This window comes from Hippoglossus stenolepis, chromosome 5 (assembly GCF_022539355.2).
Source record: "Hippoglossus stenolepis isolate QCI-W04-F060 chromosome 5, HSTE1.2, whole genome shotgun sequence".
Lineage (NCBI taxonomy): Eukaryota > Metazoa > Chordata > Actinopteri > Pleuronectiformes > Pleuronectidae > Hippoglossus > Hippoglossus stenolepis.
The window spans coordinates 25,609,495-25,630,712 of NC_061487.1; the positions used below are offsets into that span (position 1 = coordinate 25,609,495).

The 21,218-nt window shown below is 42.2% G+C and overlaps 1 protein-coding gene across 3 annotated transcripts in view; it reads left to right on the forward strand.

The window, feature by feature from the left end:
• The window catches only part of necab2 (N-terminal EF-hand calcium binding protein 2), a 108,815-nt gene that overhangs the window by 60,302 nt on the left and 27,295 nt on the right, over positions 1–21,218 (forward strand). Inside the window, exons 6-9 of one of the 3 annotated variants that reach the window (XM_035157786.2) lie at positions 3,693–3,829; positions 4,154–4,281; positions 14,096–14,175; positions 20,531–20,587. In XM_035157786.2, coding sequence (XP_035013677.1) covers positions 3,693–3,829; positions 4,154–4,281; positions 14,096–14,175; positions 20,531–20,587 — 402 coding nt within the window. The remainder of the gene's footprint in view (positions 1–3,692; positions 3,830–4,153; positions 4,282–14,095; positions 14,176–20,530; positions 20,588–21,218) is intronic. The other 2 variants (XM_035157787.2, XM_035157789.2) reach the window with 2 other exon arrangements.

Here is a 21,218-nt window from a genome sequence, read left to right on the forward strand (position 1 = left end):
TTACATACTGTGGTCCCAACAGCAGTTTCAATGTTTACTGTAATTGTTGTGTTCCACCAACACTTTGGCAACATCCATACTAATATTTTCACTTGAAAAAATTCTTTTAACACTCAAACAATCTCCATCCAGACTCGTGTTTTATCAGTAACAATGTTTGTTCACCTGAAAACGCATCATGTGACCGGTCCTGTACACTGAGCATGTGTGTGCTGGTGCAAACAGGAAGGAGATTGACAAGTGGAAATGTCACTGACAATATGTCGTGACTGCAAACAGCCAATCAGGGAGCAAATGCCGGTGACGCCATGGTTTCCTAGCGCCTCCGTCTTTGTCGCCCAGACTACGGACGGTAACCACGAACCATGGCAACAGTGATGTGTTTTAAAAGTAAAATGCAGTAATGTGGAAGTAGACTGAGGCCAAAGTGTTTATCTTACATTAGGATCAGATCACCAGGTACAGCAACTTAAAAGGTTTCACATATTTTTTCTTGCCGCTGTGTAACTACAGAAAAGAAGCAGTATTTACTGTGTGTTACTTATGACTCACACCTGCTATAGATCAACATACACCCACATATACACACTGTTTAAAATGCACACACACAAACACACACGCTGCTTCAAGGATGCAGTTTAATTATGGCAGAAATATTCAGGCAGTGAAAGTACTTCACTGAGATTCCCTGAACAAGAGAATACGCAATACACACATGTACAGACTTCCCATTTGCTGTGTGTGTGTGTGTGTGTGTGTGTGTGTGTGTGTGTGTGTGTGTGTGTGTGTGTGTTTGCGCTGAGGGCTTTTATTCTGACCATAAATGAAAAACAACCAATTATCCAGCACATTTTATTCCCGTCGCAGCTTTGAGCCTTTGGAGTTTCCTGACCTCATCCATCACGACTCTAATGTTTATTCTGAATCTGCTGGTTAATAAAAGAGCGACTTCAGTTACATTCTGAATTCGTCCTGAGGGGAATTCTCACCCGTTTGTTTCATGGTGTCATTTTTAATAAATATTAGTGCTCGTAACTCTGAACAGAAAAGTGGAACCACAGAGGGAATGAAGTACTGAAAACACTAAGACCAAAGACACACTACACTTACTGCACTGGACATGATTCACGCCACAAAACCTATCGTCTTATAACTGGGAATCTTGAAATTGTTGTGGTTTTTCATGTGACATGTTTGATTATTAGTCCTCAGAGAAATAAGTACATAATAGACAAAAAAAACTAGAATGACAAACCTCCGCCAAGGCCAACAAACCCTGCACTTTTGACCAAATTTAAAGAAAATGTTATTCAACAGACTTGTATTATATAAAGGAATATGTTGAATTCTTGTTTTCTCCACTGTATCAGTATGCTCACTTCACCAAATACATTTATATACATATATATACATATATACATATATACATATATCTATTTATTCCAATTAGGATCCCTCTTTGGTAACTGAACCTCAGCATGTGAGTTATTAGTGATTTTTATCTGTCTCCTGAGTCAAATTGCAAATTAAATTGGAACCACGCACATAAATTCTATAAACATTGATTTATGTTGGTGCTATTTCAATAAATACATTTTAAACGTTTGTTTTTGCGTTTTATAATTGACGTTAATGTAAATCCGAAAGCAGCTGGCCGGTCTATTGCTCACATGAACTGATGAGGAAGTTGACTGCAGGCTCGTATGTGGACATATGTGCACGTGTGTGTTTATGCGAGTAAAAGCCATTGACTGTAATAATGGAAGCCAATACAGCCAGTGTGATTCTGTGTCTCGTGAGGCCGCTTGTCTTTGATTAGAGAGCAGCAGAGGAAGGCTGACTGCACATGGAACCTTAATTGTCTCCCTGAATCACTGCACTGTGACTTCTGACAGTAAAGCTGACATGACCGACTGACTCCACTGTCTGGGGAAGGTATTCGGTCAATTATGACCACGCTCTTGATACTGAGGTTGTCATGTGATGGTCTGATGGTTCTGTGGCCTTAACTGTGTCTCGGCATCTTGTCCAAACAGTAGCATTTAGAGTATGCTGAGGAAAAACGCAAGACATCCAGGTTAGTCTGAAACGTCATTGTGGACTTACGGAGCTCTTTCTGGATTCTTAGCTTTCATACTGGCCAATTTGGACACTTATGTTTTCACGTCGCAGGAAAACAGACTGTAAAGAAGAGCATGTTCATCTTGTGTTTGTCAAAAGCTTCCTCAGACAACCTTGACTTGGGTTTCTGGACTTCCTCCCAACAGTAGAAGGTCGAGGAAATGGACGAAGCATCTCCACTTCCTCCCGTTGTATAGAAATGAAGCTAATATTCTAAAATATGGCTGCCATGATGACATTTGGAGCCAGGGTCTGGGCAGTAGAGATCGTGGTGTGAAGCTGCAGCAGCAAGTTCCCACTGATGCGGTGTAATTGTGTTGTTGTGGTTTGTTTTTACTGAGACTAAATACAAACACCACCCACTCTTTAAACACAGATTCCTAAACAGCAGACACAGCTTCAACATGTGTGGAAATCCACAGCTTGACAGGCCCAATGTGCCTAGTTACCGTTGCTAAGCTGTGATTGGACAATCAGTGTTCAGGGAAGGTGGGTTTTTTTTTAGCGCCCAGTTCCCTAAATAATTAAAAGGTGGGAGATAAGGTCATCAGAGTTAAAGCAGGAGCTCCAGTCTTGCCTCCTCTGACAGTTCAGCGTGTTCACGAGTCCCTGTGCTGCGCTGCCGACGTCACGTCTCTGTTCTTTAGTCCTGAGAAAGTCTTACTCAGGTTAGAAAACTTCACATTTCCTGCTTGATAGAGTAGATCTCACCTCAAGGGTTCACGGCAACAATTCAGAACAGCTTCAGGAAAATGTTTAATTACCTTTGGATCAATAAGCTCTGAGCAGAATGTGCTCAGAGCTACAATGTGAATCAGTTTTGTAGCAGAGCAGCGAATGATGCTGACGAGTGAAAACCTAATTGAGTTAAAGGCTTTTGTGTTTAATAAGAGGAGGTGGATTATATTTCAGTCTAACTTTGTGTCTGCTGAATCTGAACTGAAAGAATGTTCAGTCTATAAAAACCACAACTCAGCACCTTTTTGAGTCCAACAGGATTTAAATGCAGATGATTTGATGAAGATGTTTACGTTATGTCCATGGACTCTATCGCTGTGTCTCAATTCAGAAGCTGCATTTGTTGACCAAATACGTCACAGCGGCGCAACTAAATTTGAAGGCTCCTCCTAATGTGGCCTCCCACCACTTCTACTTTTTAATTTGGTCCATGCCCCATCTACTAACATGGAGGAGACAGGCTTTATGACCTATACAGCGGCCAGCCTCCAGGGGGCGATTGACATTGAATTGAGGAGGTTTCAGAGGGAGAAGAGGAAAAGAAGAAAAGAGTAAACGACTCAGACAGACGATGTTAGACGAGAAAGTAGTTTTTCTAGTTTTACTCCTTATATTTGTGTCTTTCCACTTTGAGATGCAAGGACGGAACTTAGAAAGATTCAGGTGGAAACTACTTTAACAGGAAGTGAAACCAGAAGCTGTGATGTGTGACAAACATGGAAACTGGGAAAATAAACTTTCCTCTTTTAACTTTTTCCTTCCAAACAAACTTCAGAGACTAGTTTCACGTATGATCAAACCCATTATTTACATTTTGACTTCTGTGTCCCCAGGTTTACGAAAGAGGAACCAACGTAGAGCAGTTTGTGACACGCTTCCTCCTGAAGGAATCGGCCAATCAGATCCAGTCTCTGCTGAGCTCTGTGGAAAGTGCTGTGGACGCCATTGACGAACAGCACAGCCAATCAGGGTGAGACTGAGGGAAGGACTGATGTCAGACGCTGTGAAATTGGGAGTGTGTGTGTGTGTGTGTGTGTGTGTGTGTGTGTGTGTGTGTGTGTGTGTGTGTGTGTGTGTGTGTGTGTGTGTGTTCATAACTGTGCACATGTATCAGGGCATTATGTGTAAAACTCAGATTGTCAGCAGCTGTAATGGAAACCAGGCAGTGTTTCAAGCACAGATCTTGTATGGTTAAAGCATCTGTCGCTCACACACACACACACACACACACACACACACACACACACACACACACACTCTGTCTCGTTATCTAACTCTGCCCCTCCCCTCTCAGTCATCTACCTGCCAAGGCGAGCCCACGAATGTCTGAGAAGCGCAATGACAACGCTGTCCCTGACTACCCTCCTAACAACAGAGTCAGCGCCGCCAGGGAGGCTGTCAGGACCATCAACACTGCTTCAGGTGACCACACACACACACACACACACACACACACACACACACACACACACACACACACACACACACACACACACACACACACACACACACACACACACACACACGCACACACTGCAACACCTCCTCTGACTTCATGGTTAAAGTCCATCTGTCATCTGCTTGTATGATTAGCATCACATTCGCAACCTGTAGTCGGGTAGATCGTCCGGGGTGAGCAGAAATCAAAGCCTGACTGTCACTCAGCACAGCTTCATCCACTGCACGCACACACACACACACACACACACACACACACACACACACACACACACACACACACACACACACACACACACACACACACACACACACACACACACACACACACACACACACACACTGAAATCTGTAATGTAGTGTGTGTGTCACGTAAACGTCAATGGCTGCAACAAGAAGTAGAGCTGAGGTGAGTCTCAGGGGAGAGGAAAGTCTTAAAGGGCAGAACAAAGTGTAATCAATCACTGGTCAGATGTTGTTATTGACGAGTGTCGGATGTTCCGTCTCGTTTCAGGACCCATACGTCATGTTCACCCTCCGTATCAGGGTCAGAAATGTGGTCGGCTGCTACTTGACAACTTCGAGCTACAATACTGACGTTCTGCTAAAGACTATTAATGTCACTGATGATGCATCTGGTCGAGATCCTCCATTTGTGTTACAGTGGCCAACAGATGGTGTCCCATAGATATGCCTGTGGGTTTTTTCACCATGATCCATGAATTGTCTTCTGGGAAATTGGTGAAAATGTATAAAAAAGAAAACCTCCTTTCTCACAAAGAGAGTGATAAAGAATTCCTGGATTTGCTGCACATGTTTATTTGTTCTGTCTTGTCCCATCGTCCTGAGTTATGAGGAAATCTATTAACAAGTTTTTGCGTAATCCTGCTGACAAACAAACCAACCAACCGAAGCACGGGGGTGAGAATGTAACGCCCTTGCTGGAGGTAATGAGACATAATAACTCAAAAGTACGATCATTAGGCTTTTTCACGATATTCTAAATTCAACAGACCCTGTCATTGGTCTCCAATCAACACCCTTTACTCTTTCTGAAGCGTAGCCTGAGCAACTAGAACGATTTCCTCCAGCGTCCATTTACGTTATTGCACATTGATCATCAGCCTGCAGAGACGTCACCAGGAACATTGTGTGGTTTCCAGTGTTGTAGAGTGGAAACAGCTCAGTGTTTGCATGGCTGCATCAGTGGATGAGCCAATGTTTAACCTTTGAGAAGGAAGAACAGGACATTGACCTTTTCAACGAAACAAACAACTCATCAGTAACAAACATGAACTGCTTATTCTTCGTTTCAGGGCGGAAGCGTCCGTTCAGCTGAATCAATGCATCGGCTCATTTGTCAATTTGTAATCAAGCCAATTCAACTGCATCGATCTGTTAAAAGAAGTAACTGGACTGAGTCACTCAGCAATAATCAATGCGGTTTAATGTAATGTTCTAACTATTACGGTACATATTGTTACTGGAAGTACTTGCATCCCAATGAGGTTTATTTTTAGCTACTAAAGATATTTACACATTAAAACTGATGAAAATAATAATGCATTTCATATGATATTAATTAAAACATCTTTGTTTGTTATGTAGATGTTTAATTCTTCATTGTGTTTGTGCAGTAACAACATAAGGATTGTTAAATTCCACCATATTTACCATTGTAATTGTACAGTTTTGCTCACTGACACTGAATCAGGCCGTGAATCTATAAAACCTCCACTAAGCAGTTCATGTTTCGTTGAATCAAATCCAGAAATCCACATCGAGCATGTCCTTTTGTAAAGGTCCCGTGTAGCTGTCCTTCTCGGTGACTTGTGTATAGAGCTGTTGTCAAAGCCATTATTGATTGAGTGAGAGATGAGAAGTGATCAGAGAGACGCACGTTCAACTTGCATCACGCTGCATCGACTGAGGAAACCACAGCATCTCCTACAGCAGGTCCCGTGAGGTCACACACAAGCACCAATATGCACTTCATAGACACCTGTGAGGGACTTGACCCAGTTTAGCACTGACGTGAATATAAAACACAAATGAAGCCTCTAAAAGTCGGTCGCCTCAACAGGATTATGTGATTCATGGCCTCAGTGAAGCACTCGAGTCGCTAACAGTTGCCATGGTTTCTATAAATCTTTGTGTTTTACTGCTGTGGCATTGGCCTTAATGTCAGACTGGGGATGACAGTGACGACTCTTTATTCCCTCGCAGCCTTGTGATCCTGACAGAGAACAGTTTACTCTTCATCATATAACAACTCCTCCTCACACAAGATGCACACGCTGCTTCAAAAGAGACGATAGATCTTGTGTGTTTGCGTTGACGCTGCTCGTTCACACTGGAGAAAAAACACAGTGAAAAGTGAATAATAATTTCAGTAAACATACAGAAGAGATGTTCCGATGGCGTGTTATTGAAGTGATGTTTGCTATCAATGTTGTATCAAAATGCAATAGAGCTTCTTTTATGATCTAGTTTGACAATCATAACTGAGAAAGAGCTCAAATAAATAAACCTTTACTTCCTTTAAATAGTTGTTAACGTGCAGCCACAGTTTATATGAAAATAAAACTCTTTTTAAACAGCACAGTAACAGTATAAAACTACATCTGCTGTATAACAGTTCTTTAAAAAACAAACGTGCAGCCACAGTTTAGAAAAATACACTGAACAACATAACAGATTAATGCCTTTAATTTCCCATTAAATGATCAATTGTCTCGTCCTGTAGCGAGGACAATATGAGAGACACTTATTGTGTCAACTGTGTTTCCTTTAAACGAGTCAGGGATATGTGACCTTTGACCCTGACGCAGATGCAGACGTGTTGATGGAGAGAATGTGGACATCAGGTGACCCAGGCCACCGACAGTGACACAGTGGTCCAATAAAACCAGACCAAAGGGCTGCTGGGTAATAACATCTCCGGTGACGACTCTGAAGCCTGAACTAACGTGGTCTTAGTGTTGAGCTCATCGTCCAAATGCAATTAAGTCCCCGAACATATATATATATATGTGTGAGAAACTCCAAATAAAATCTTCTACTCCATCGAGATAAATAATGAATGCTTTAACTCTTAAAAAGTAAAAAGTACAGAAGTTATTTCTTATAATTAGACCGTTTCTGGTAAACCACCAAATGGTCCAATTAATGAAGAGCAGCACATCAAGCGAAAGAAGTAAAAACTTAGTCAGTAATTCACATTTAATCATTGTTGCTTTTTGCATCGCACCGACTTGTCTCGTCTCGGACGTCAAAATGCAGAAAGAACGTCAGGTTGTACAAACTGAGGTTTACATTTTAAAGATTTGTGTCGGTGAAGATTCACCAGTTTGAAAACGTTTCTCTGAGTGCTTCAGCTTTTAGTGGTGCACAGAACACACACATGCAAAATTCAATTATTTTCAGATGACCTGTGGAAAGGCGACGCCTCAAACTGACAGTTCTTCCTCTTTCAGAATCCGAACATCTGTCACCTGTCAGGGGAGAGTTCAGCAGGATGAGTGTGAGAAGAGGCTGCTGAGCTTCTCACTGCAGAGAGTTCAGCAGTCATGCTTTAAATGAGGTTTACATTTTGTTTCATATGAGTCGGAGGGAGAATGGTACTTTTAGATCGAAGGGAATTCTTCACTAGTGATTATTATTATAAGTGGCTTCTCAATAAATAGTAAAAATACAGTTTTATTGTGAGGAATACTTTGTTTAACGATAATAAAATATTCCTTTTTGATATATTGTCAGAAGTTCATTATTCATTCATATAGACGTTGAAATTGTCGACACATGAAACACTCAAAACTTCCTTATTTTTTGCTTAGAGGCACATTATAAAAATATATTGTTTATATGCAGCTTTACAATCATTTGAAAGGGGGAATAAAGTGTCACTTTATCTCACGGCAAACTGAAATATATCCTACGTTTATAGGAAATGTGTCCGAGAGACATGAGCTCTGAATCTGCTCAGTGTCTCTGCTCATCCACTGGAACCGTGAAATAATCTTCATTCTTCAAATAATCCTGCGTATGGGAGCCGGTATTTATTTTCCTTATTCATTTTAACTTTCCAAAACAAGGCAAAGACGTGAAACCAGCCTTTACCGCTGTTTGTCAGCCTCACCATCTTTCACCTCGTCGTCACGCCTTCCTTTTTCTCGTTTCCGCCCCCCCCCCGGGATACTGTAGGCAGTAAAGTAGCTGTGACAGCCAAGGACCTTCACGTCAGCTGTGCTTTGTCTTGAGTCAGGACGAGTCGATTGATTAATGGCCCTGAGATCCTCTCTCTCCTCTCCTCTCCCCCCCGCTCCCTGTCCTGCTGCCCAGCCTCCTCCAGTGTGAATGAATAATCCTTCGCTCCCGAGTCACTTCTTCATTCTCTTCCTCCGTCAGTGTTCTTCTTTCCCCTACACGCGAAGTCACCTTGAAGTCGTATCGCCCTCTTTCATGTCATAAAGGCAGAGAGGAGTATATGGTGTGTTGTCTCTCTGTGACTTGATCAGAGTCTGCACAGGAAGAAAGAAAAACAACGCAGAAGGACAAAAGAGCAGAGATAACAAAGCGGTGAGTGGGAGACGAGTGGGGAAAGAAACAAAGAGTGAGAACGAGAAAGAGCTAAAAATAACCAGCAGCATCTTCAAGTGAAGCAGCTGTGAGCCACGCTTCGTTCTCACTCTCCTCCAAGTGCTGTCGCTTCACTATTAATTGTAAATGAACTGCGGTTTATCTTCACCGCAGATGTCTTTATATGTATTTATACTGTAGGAAGGCGTGTGACTGTGGAAAACATGTAGACTGTGACATTTTCCGATTCCTCTAAAGGTTGCTGTTACTGTTCTTCTTTCAAGCTTCCTGTCCTCAGCACACGTGCAGTTTAAAATGTAAACAGTGGAATTACCATCAAAATCCAGGAGGTTTTAGAACAACAGCACAGAACGCCGGCTGCTACTTTCAATATCATCACCGTTTTGCCAGTGAGAATTTAGCAGATTTCAATTTCTGTATGTAGCCAAACAATTAATTAAATGCTATTGCCTGAGTAAGTTGGAAAAACATATCTCGAAACTTGTAAATGAGCCGTTGATGGTTCAAATTATATCATCAAATCATATCATCTGCCAGGTGAAGCATCATTGTCCTCACGATCCAGATCAAATATATTGGTGCAGCTTGATTGAACTTTAAGATCTTCTAAGTTATATTGTAGTTGTTTACTAACTTGGGTGAAGTCGGCTGGAGTTTTAACATCTGAATCTAACAGAGATCAGTAGAGAGCCACTAAACTCTGACAGCTTTCGACACTGCCCTCCACAAAGTGGGGACTTTAGTGGAGTTAGATTCAAAATGTGAAGTTAACGTTCTGTTCTAATGTAGATCCTCAGCAGTATTAAACCCATTTTCACGTTTGATTTTGAAAAGTTGAAGAAATTATGTGATTTTCTTCAATTGCAGAGAATCCTTCCGAATTACAGCACTTCCACACATGAGTAAGATTGGGCAATTACTGGTCAGGGGCACATTTCATACATCACTGTAAGGAATGAACTACTTTTAACCTCCTGGGTCGACTATGTTATTTGCAGGAGCAGCAAACGGACAAACAGCCTGTAAAAGATTGATCCTCCTGTGGCACGTTAGCATTCATCAAATATAGCAGAAGTATTAGTGGACAGCACATGTGTATTGTGTGTATTGTGTGTATTGTGTGCGTTAGTGCGTGTTCACACCCAGCTGTACCAAACATGATGTGCCTGTGATGGAGACGAGAGCGGAGGCGCCGTATGTTTTTTCCGTCTGCTGAGACAGATGTAAGAGGAACAGTCATTTATTACAGAGAGACACGAGATAATCCTCACTGGTCTGGTGTCCATTACTGAATCTAATGGCACCAACGGCAAACTGATCATCTTTTTAAGACGGATTTAAGTGGACACTGTTGATTATCGTGTCATCGTAATCATGAAATATCCAATGATCCGAACCGTTGGGTAAATACGTTTGTCCACGACAGGATGTCTTCTGTCCTTATCAAGCGGGAGATGGTCTCTGAGTGGGAGGAAGTGGATGATGTGTGATCCCAGCAGAGGAAAGGGAGGAAATGCTGGCCTGTGACTCTTTGGTGTAATTCTACTTGTTTCCAGTTCAGCTTCTACATTTTGTGTCCTGGTCGTTATCGGCTCCTAATGGCTAATTGAGAATCTGCTGTGGAGAAAGAGATCATGTTACATAAATATAATTAAAAAGCTGTTAAACTGATGAATGTGCCACCATGTCGTTAACAGTTTTTACATCTTTGTCTTCTCCTGAGGATTGTTTTTCCGACTGTACTACACGTCTCTGTAGTTTGTTGTCGTTGGCACTGTGGCTCAGGTTGTGTAGCAGGTGGGCCACCGTTCCCTGGGTTGGTGGTTTGATCCCCGAGTACCAACAAAGTCAGCTGATCCAATAGTCTGTGGAAGGCTGTTCTAGAGCCGAGGACTCAGTTCTCCAAAGGCTAGATCCACTTCAGCCTTTAATCGGGACTCGGGGAGTTGAGACCTAAGGAGTGAGGAGCTCAGTTATCTACTCCAGAGAGAACCAGGTCGTCTCGGTCGGTAATCCAGCTGCTGAGTTTTGAATAAGTGCATTAGTCTGGGTGGGAAGATTTTTACTGCTGAAGGACAGAGCAGATCTGTCCGCAGCTGAAAGACAACAGCAGCACTGTCAGACATTTGTGGGCAAAGATGAATTTATCAATGGATACAGATGAAGCTTGACAGAACTTTGATTGGGCGATTCTTCAAAACCCAACATTCAGTCAACGCGCTGCATGAGCTCTAACATCAAGAGGAACGGTAACCATAGTTACAGAGAGCAGCCGTGCTAAATGTCTCTTGGAGGGGGGGGGGAATTGTGTCAGTTGTAGGAACGTAGAATGAAATGAAATCACAGTCAAGACGGATGATTTTATTTTAAGATACAGATAAAGTAGTTGATGCTCCGTTCCATTAAGTCGGGTGATGTGATCTCTTTCTATGTCCTGCCTGTAATTACAGTTCATTCATAACTGTATGTTTCTTATAGATTTTCATTAGATAATCCCAAAACTGCAGAATGGCACTTTGCTTGGTGACTTGTAATAAAAGCTTCCAGGAGAAGATGCTCAGGGATGGATGGTTCCACGTGCTCCAGAGAGGAAAAAAATGCTCTAGGACAAATGACGGAATAATGGACAATGGATTGCGAGATGAACAGATTGCTGCGGCGTCAGCAGTGATGAGGGCATTGTACTGGACCCCTGCGGTGCAGAAGGAGCTGAGCCACGAGGCACAGCTTTCAATTTACTGGCTGCTCTTCGGGCCAACCGTCCTCACCTTTACTCACAAGCTCCGGGTAGTGATTGAAAGAACGAGGTCACAGATACAAATGGCCCGGGTGACGCATCGGGATCCCCAAGGAAGAGCTGTGAAGCGTAGCTAGAGAGAGAGAGAGGGATGTCTGGGATACCCTACCGGACCGACTGTGTCCTCGACCCAAGCCTGGAGACGTGAGAACCATCATTTCCTCCTGTTAGGTCCCAAAGATTCCTCGGCTAAGTTAATATCACTGTGTTTTCCCACTGTTTAAATTCTGAAGAGCAGTTAGTTTCAAATACTCCTTTGCATATATTTTCTCCGTCTTCACAGAAGACTTGGTTCCTGGGGTGAAATTACACTGAACTCTTGAACTTTTTCAGCCACTTATTTTTAAGAGATTGTGAAGCGACAGCTTTTCTTTTCTTTTTTACCATGATTCACGTCAACACATTTAAATACTCGGTGACACAGAATGGAAAGTTAAATTAGGTGAATGTGGAATAACTCAAATCAGGTTTAATTGAGGGGAAAGTCACTGGAGCCCCCTCCTGCTGCTAAATTCGAAGGCTGTAATTCCTCACACACTTCTATAATTGACCTGGGCACTTATTTTCCATCAAAATGACCACTGGGCTTTTGTCTCCAACTGTCTCCTTGGTTACAGACTATGGTTTAGTTGATGAGTGTGTGTGTGTGTGTGTGTGTGTGTGTGTGTGTGTGTGTGTGTGTGTGTGTGTGTGTGTGTGTGTGTGTGTGTGTGTTTGGGATGGAGGGAGGGAGGGAGGTAGCTCCTAATTGACTGGCTGTTAAAGCTTTTAATGAAGAGTATGCAGCCAGTTCTCCAATTAGCTGTGAGGGGCCCATCAGGGGATGAAAAGAAGACGGCAGCTCAGGAGAAAGTGAAGAGGGGGGGGGGGAGGAGGAGGAAGAGGAAGAGGAAGGAATGGCGGATAGAGGAGAAAAAGACCGGTGTGGAGGTGATATAAATCCTAAGGAATAAATGTTTTCTCACTTTTCTTCCTCAGTTTTTTTATTCATACCAACACAAAAAAATAACAGAGCATCATCTGCAAAGAGAGGGAGGAACACTGCACATCTACCACAGGAGATAATGAATAGATGAAAAGGAGCCCCGTGGTGTTTTCTTGTAAACAAACAGAAGTCAAATTAACACCCACCTCTCATCACTACACACGGTGTGTATCCTCGAAGTCTAAAACGGTTTTTAAATCATTAATTGCTCACATAAGCTGTTGGGTCCAGACATCAAGTCTTTCAGGCCTGTGAGCGAGGGGTCATACCTTGGAAAGACAATGAAATTCAAGAGCCTCTGGTGATAAGGACCAAAGCCTTATCTACCAGCAGAATGAATACGTGACGTCTCCAGCCTCCTGCCACCTCTCACCTGAACGCAGAGATTTCTGTGAAGTTGTGAACGCATCTGACTGGAGAATCTCCTGCTGCGTTGTTCATGTGTGAAAGACAAACTTTCAGACATTCTCCAGAGTTCACGTCTGAAAACGCCTCATATTTGCTCGTTAGCAGCATTCTTCTTCTTTCTTGAAGTTTTTTGGCATTTTTCTTAACTGATGTTCAGCGCTGCAGCAGAAAGTGTATTTTGTACATTTTGTCTTTTCCTCTAAGACCAAAGCTGTTTACAAAATGCTGTGTGTGGTTTGCCGTCTAAAAATCCATCTGCAGTGAGAGCTGATTAAACAGAGCAGCTGAAAGAAGCTCTGTCTGCTCCCTTACTGTCTTTGAAAAGGCCAGTTTCCTTCAGATAAACACTTATAATTGCCTATTTATCAGCCTCCCTCACTTTACATGAAATATTCATGATGAGACAATGGAAATGAAAAGAGAAAGATTAGAAAAGGGTAATGATAGTTTTAGGGAATACCTGCAGAACCTGCTCACTGTAGCTTTGTGTTTACTCCACATACTTGTGTGTTTAAAGCAGCCAATAAAGAAACAGAAGAATAAAGTTCATTTATATAACTTTAAATGAAAAAAGGGAACAAACAGGACGGGAGAACGACGTCGCTGTCGGGAAGTCACTCATCAGGAGTGACAGTGTAGTCATGGATGAGCTGTTTACTCCCAGGTTTAATATTTCAAGAGGATTATAACGTGCGGTCAGGCTTTGAAAACGTGATTTCAATATGACATGAATTTAAATAAAAATGTAATCCAGCTGCGTCAGATGGATTCACAGCCCGGAAACAAGTGCAACAACCTTTAAGTGTGTTGGTACTCGTTCAGTCGGTGTATTAAGACTGTGTGTGTGTGTGTGTGTGTGTGTGTGTGTGTGTGTGTGTGTGTGTGTGTGTGTGTGTGTGTGTGTGTGTGTGTGTGTGTGTGTGTGTGTGTGTGTGTGTGTGTGTGTGTGTGTGTGTGTGTGTGTGTGTGTGTGTGTGTGTGTGTTGCAGGTGCAGTGGAGGTGAGGAAAGAAGGTCTGGAGTCTCAGATCAACCGCCTGGCTGAACTAATCGGTCGACTGGAGAATAAGGTAAGGATCACACACACGTACACACACATACACACACACACCCACACACACACACACACACACACACACACACACACACACACACACACACACAAACTTGTTTCGTTCACATATAGTTAGATACACACAGCGTTCACTTACAATACATCTGTTCCCTGGAGGCCGTAACCTCTACATCTCCTAAATTAAAGCCTGAGGTCTAAAGGATGAGGTCGACCATATCCAATACTTATTTTCATCACATGAAAAGATCACAACCAACAACAAATGTATCGCATCGACAAGTATTGACAAGTGTGTATTCAAAGCATGATGTATTTGACTCACAAAACCCATCAGTCAGACACATGTCACACAGCCCCCACCCCACACACACACACACACACACACACACACACACACACACACACACACACACACACACACACACAAACACACACACACTGGTGCATCGACTGTGCTGTAATCTGCAGAGGAAAATAGATATTAACAAATGCACTGTTTGCTCTAGTTTGAGTAAAGTTTAATAAAAAAAACATCAGAGTACATTTAAAAAGAAATGAATCCATGTCTTTGTGAAACACTTTTTAAAATGGAACCATTGAGTAAGAAAACGTTCAAATTCCTTTAATATCCGGGATACGAACGCTGCCATCTTGTGAGTCAGTGGCGATGATGAAGCGAGTTAGTCTCAGCTGTCAATCATGATGTTTTACCTTCTTCACCAAATACCTAATGATTCATTGCACGCCGGGGACGAAGCTAATGAGCTAGCTACCTGGGTGGCTGGGCCTCAGTACGTGCTGCCACTCAAAGGAGCTAAAGATGCAACGGGAAGAGAGGGACAAGCTGGTCATGTAAATAAGAAATAGAACCAGAACGTGTCGAGTACACTGAGTTCTCTGAAGGATGTGGCCCCTGAGTCAGTTCTCAGCTTTAAACTGCCCGAGCACGTCTTTTAGATATAAAAGGCACGGCGCCTTTGATCTTGTCCTCGTACTAACTTTCTTTTCTTAATTAAGTTGTCTGCTTGTGGAGAATTTGTACATTCGAGATCTTACATTGGTGAAATCGTGCTGAGCCAAAGGCAGCATATCGAAGGTCTGCAGAGGACAAGAGAGAGAGAGAACTGGAGTAGGAGGAGAAAATGAAAGAAGCAGGGGGTTAATGAGGAGATGAAGAAGGGGTGGCATGAGGAGTTAATTAACACTAAGTGATGGAGAGGAGGGAAAGAAAGGGGGGATGGATGAAGAGGGAGACAGAAGATGCAATAGGAAAAGACCTTACGGCCAAACTATTGCAAAGAGCATTTTTACTTATGTATGGTCCCACATGCCTTTTGATCCTCCTCCGTCCTGCTCTGCACCTTACAGCTACGAATTACTAAATACAATGTCCTGCTGGGTGGGGGGGGAGGCTGCGGGAGGAAATCACACAAAGGGGGAGTCACATAAAGAAAATAGAAAATAAGAATGGGATTAATAAAGGAGAAAACCTGCTCATGAATTAACTCTAGGCAGAGCGACCTCTAAGGCACCAAATGAAAACACAGATAAAGAATTGCCAACGTTTACAATAACTTTTATTTCTCAGCCTCTGAAGCAGATAGAGATTTGAAAAATTAAAAGATTTGTCTTTCATTGTAAATCATCCCCCCCTTCTCCCTAAAGTTCATGAAACATTTTTTAACAAACCTATAAATCAAGCTCACTCGCAGGAATCCCCTCATCTTCCTTCTCCTCTTCAAACACGTCTCTACACACTGAGCGTTGGTCCGTGGCTCAGCAGGAACATCGTCCGGCTCATTGTTGTCTCCAGCCCTGGTTCCTATTTAGAAACAACCGTTAGCCTGAAGATAATTTAATACACTTCTAACGGGTCTAAGTAGAAGAGTTTCTCTCAGTCCAGTGACCTGCGTTTTTGCAGAAATGATTGAACCGCCTCTCACTACAGGATGGTTCGATAATCCCCTGTGACCCCGAGGCCCTCAGAGAGCCCAGGACCCAGAGCCTGACATGTTTACAGGGACTGTGGCACAAAGGACGTCTTCTCACGCCTGAGTAAACACAGTCAGGTCTGATTTGTGCATTTTGAGACAGTGATGAAAAGTCCTCAGGAATGATTAACTCTTTTCACCGTGGGAAAGAAGCCGGTAATTAATTGACGCCTGAAATCTGCGCAGAGGGAAAAGTAGAGTTGACAGTGATAATGAATCAGTTTATCTGTTCTGTGCGGACGTCTTTCAGTCGAGGGACGTCTCCACAGCCAGTAAACAAATGTCAACCTGTAGTAATGAAGTGAAAACGAATAAAAGTGAAATGAAAGGTTCTGTCACTAACATGAAAACCCTTTAATGTAGAGGCAGGAACGAGTAGTAAAAAATTGATATACATGAATATGTATATAGTAGGTGTGTAAATGAATACATGTGCATAATTTGCTCTGAATAAATACAAAATAAACATCCATATTTTTAGTCGCATGTTATTTTTTATTCATGATCCCAGAAAACTGGTTCTGAGCTGAAGTTAGGGACCATCTCAAAACTGCTGGCAAATGGGAAAACGTAATGTGAGGAACATTTGAACAGATTTTTTAAATATATCATGTTTCCATCCACTTCAAATCAGACAATAATAATAAGATAATTATTAAAATTGTTCTCCACCAATAGGACCTTAGGACCTAAGTTAAATCGAGCTGCAAAATCCATGAATTATTCCCTAGGGAGAATTGAGAAAATGTTGAAAATATTAAAGAAAGCGAATTTGGATGTGTTCTTCCCTGGGTCATGATTCAACCCTTCACAACATTTGATGGAAATCAGTTCAGTAGTGTTTTCAGTAAGGAAAATATTGGTCATGTTAGTGGATGGATGTGGGACTTTGTCCAGATCTGTGACAATATTTAATATATATTTTCTTGGCCCATGTACCATTGTGGTAATAAGTCCATTAGGTTCTGCGTAATCTTGCTGAAAAACAAACAAACAAACGGGCAGAAACATGAAGATATAATGAGATGTAATGTGTTGAATAGTGAGTTTCATAGATGCTGGTTAGCAGATTTATTTCCCTACGTTTTAAGAATACTTTGAAGTTTTTAAAGAGCCAAAATGAAAAAAGTCTCAACAAAATCTTTCAGATCATAATGCACATGATGATTCAGCTTTAATTGCAGATATTTTCTCATATTTCCTTTTATTTTCCGTCCGTATTCCTTTGTGATGCTCGGTGATGGATCATCTTTGTAAACAAACCAAACTACCTCCAATGACAGCAGAGAGCAGCAGAAAATAACAGCGCATCGGAAAAAATATAGGTCACGAAACTCTTACGCCCCACACTGTATTGTCAGAATAATGAGAGCTGCAGAAAAGCCAATGAATAGACATTTTCTGCTGGATTACAATTTTCAAAGGAGCAGACGGCACACTGCAGTAATCACATCATATCAAAGCAAAACATGGCTTTGAGGAGGCTTATTGAATGTGGCTTTGTCTCTCTGTTTGGCCTGGTGTCACCTCCACACATCCCAGTACTAAGACTATGCAGGAGTGTGGAAATGATGTTATCACGGCGTGTCAGGGTGAATCATGGATTGTTTACTGAGTGAGTAATAATCCAGCCACACACCGAGGGATGTTGTGCGTGGAACGATGGAGATATTGCTCAGCGTTGGCACCGTGGCTCTGTGATATCGCACCCTGGAAATCCTGTTACCTGCAAACCCTTCCTCAAAGAGCCACATTCACACGTTGCCCCCGCTCTCCCTCTCTCAGATTCTCCTGCCGTCTTCCTTCACGCTCCTCTGAGAGTGCGTTTGTTCTTTTGAATGCAAAATATCTTTCTTTTCATCGCTCCCCATGTGCTGCAGGCAAGACTCTGTGTTTTTCTCCTGGAAAAGTCCGTGTCAGGATGAGAGGTCCTGTTTTATAGTCACACGTCTGGTATTAGTGACACTGAGGCTGAAGCAGAGAATGATGCATCATATAAACATATTAAAATAACTGTACTCAATATTTAAACTCCGACAAATCACCTGGAGGATATTAACCTGCGCAGCCCGTGAATATGAATATATCCTGATTACGTTTATTCAAGGAAAATGTAGTTGAGAAGCTGCTCAGATTACAGCCAGATGAGAAAGTCAGTAAATTAAATAGCTGACAACTGGGCAAACATCACACTGAGACTTTAATCTTATAAAGGACTGAACATCACATGGATTTTTCCAAATGTTAAAGTGGTTTTATTTTGACAGGTGATGAAGCCACAGATTCAAATCCTCTGACTCCGCAGCTCAGTTCGTATTTCAGCTCATTGTTCGGCTTTCATGGCCCCCGACTGTTTTAGTTCAGCCTCACTTTGTTATCAGCCTCGTCTCCAGCGGCAGCAGCAGCAGATTTCAGCAGAGAAAATCCCCCGGACTCTGCAGCACCACACAGCAAAGGGATCACAGATAACTGGTAAACATGTGGTGGAGAACTTGGCAGCTGAAGAGTCAGACATTTTGTCAGGAGCTGGTGAGGATAAAGATGAGTTCATGTAGATGCAAAGGAATTTTAATGTTCTTAGTTAAATCTTGACAGAGAATAACAAAAACACACTTTAAGTATCAGTAGTTTGTGGAGTAAAATTAAATCACAGACACTAATGGTGTTTTCACAACTAACTTGTTTGGTCCAAACCAAAATAAAAGGTGTGAAAAGTTCCTCATATCACGATCTGAACCAACGGACCAAAGTTTAGTAGTTTGGTCTCGGTCGGGATCAAACTGACCCAAGGTTCCCTTTGTTTGCAGTGAACGTTTGAACGGAGACAGCATTAAACAACAGAAGAAGAAAGAAAAGTAGAAGTAGTTCAAAGGATTTACATTCACTCTGCTGATAGAACCTGTCGTGATGTTACAGTGGCAGCAAAATACAAGAAGTGAACCAGTTCGTTTCTTTTTTTTCATGCACTTTGTTGCAAACTGTCGCATTAAGATAAGATAAGATAAAACTTTATTGATCCACACAGTTTTTACAGCATATGTACATTATATACACCTTTTCACTGTAGTTATAAAGTAAAGTGCAGTGGCACAGGATGATTGTACGAGAAAGTAAAAACCTGTTTGTACATAAACACTAATGTGCAAAAAGTAATTTTCTGTTAAAAATAGTGCAAATAGTACAAGTAGAGTGACATGAGCAGTGCAGTATTTTATTTGGGATGTTGTGGAGTCTGACGGCCGTGGGAATGAAGGACCTGCAGATGTGTTCCTTCTTGTGCTGCTTAAAGCCTCCACAGTGTCAAAGGGGGCGAGAGGTGTCGTCCATGATGGACTTCAAGTTCCCGTTCAAATCATTCACCCTGATGCTCAGCGTGTGTGTTTGTGTGTGTGTGTGTGTGTGTGTGTGTGTGTGTCTCTGTCGCCCGCCCCACTGAGCCACACCCCGTTTCCCTGACTCTCCCCGGCCGTGTCAGGTGAAGGTCTTATTTTGTGTGCGAGCGCTGCAGTCGCTCTTCACTCACAGGGCGACTCCTGAGTCACCACCTGACAGAAACCTGCAGTGTTCACTGTGATTTATTACAACAGGTTTGTAAAAGTCACAGCCTGTGAGGGCGGAGGAGAAGACTAGAGATCGATGTCTTGTCGTTTCCACACTCGCACTCACACGTCAGCGCTCCAGGCTTCATCAGCCTCGAGTCTGAAGAGAATATTTCAACTTAACTCTGGTATTTATTGTCTCTCACTCACTTAAGTTCTGAATGAACAATTGACAGTTAACGAAACTCCCCCCTCGGCCCATGGGGATCCAATAAGAGAGATTCTCGTTAGCTAGGATTTTCAAATTTCAATTGATTTTTTTTTTTAATTTTAAGCATGGGAGACCACAGACTTTACGAGAGATTTTTGATATTTTAATGGTGAGAACACACACATTAGACGATCCAGTTGAGACCCCCCCCCACCCCACACACACATAATTTAACACTGACATTAAATCCTGCATCCTCCTTCATTTTGCAATGAAAGAATCTTTCAAGTGATTCCAAACATCCAAACCTCCGTCCTTGTGATGTTCAGTTGGACTTTTGCATTTCGATGTTCTTGTATCTTTTGATTTTTCATGCTGACATTACTCATTCTGTTTTATTTTGTGCTTCTCTCACTGGCCTGCATCCACCTCCCCTCCAAACTCCCCGGTCCCCCGCTGAACCTCATTCCCATCCCAAGTCGTCTCCTGCTCTCACCGTTCCCATTAATACCCTGACTGACTAATGTCTGCTTCACGCTGTTGTTGTAGTTATTGTTCTCGCTGATTGACGTGTTGCTGCTGCTGTTGTTGTTGTGCTTCTCCTTGCAGACGGTCTGGTTGGATCTGCACCAGAGGCTAACAGACACAGATGGCACACCCAGCGCCGTAAGTAGACGCTAAATGAACAACTGCTGCACAGCACACACGAGCCCCGGGTGGAGCATCACTCACTGCTGCTTTGCAAAGGCCAAAACATGAGACTAAACTTCTGCACGACCTGCGCCGTCAAAACGAAGCCAGGTTTCACCACATGTCCCCTGAGCTCTGATCTTTTGAATTATTTCCCAGGAAACGTGCTCGTTTTGTGTTGTTTTCTAGACCTGGACGATTTAAAGACAAGTGACTGTGATGAAAATAAGATCCTGGAAATCATTATGATGAGAAACATTTGGTAAATAATGACGTAGTATTTCAAAAGCTTGGCAATAAGATCGAGGCTCAGTCAGCTGCAGTTAGCTGAACACCAACCTAACTGTTGGTGAATGAGTTGCATTGTGGGTAGTGTAGTTTGATGAGGAAGTAGACTTGAAACGTACAAATATTAAAACATTGAAATCATGACAAACAAAACAAAATAACAAGGCACATGATGCACAAATGAAATAACATAAAATAATTATAATGAGTTCTCTTTTAGTTCAGGAAAAATAAACTTTGTGATGTAAAAACCTGAGACAAAACTTCTACATGACAAAAATAATTCCTGTCCAATTGAATTATTTCCAGGAAATGGGTT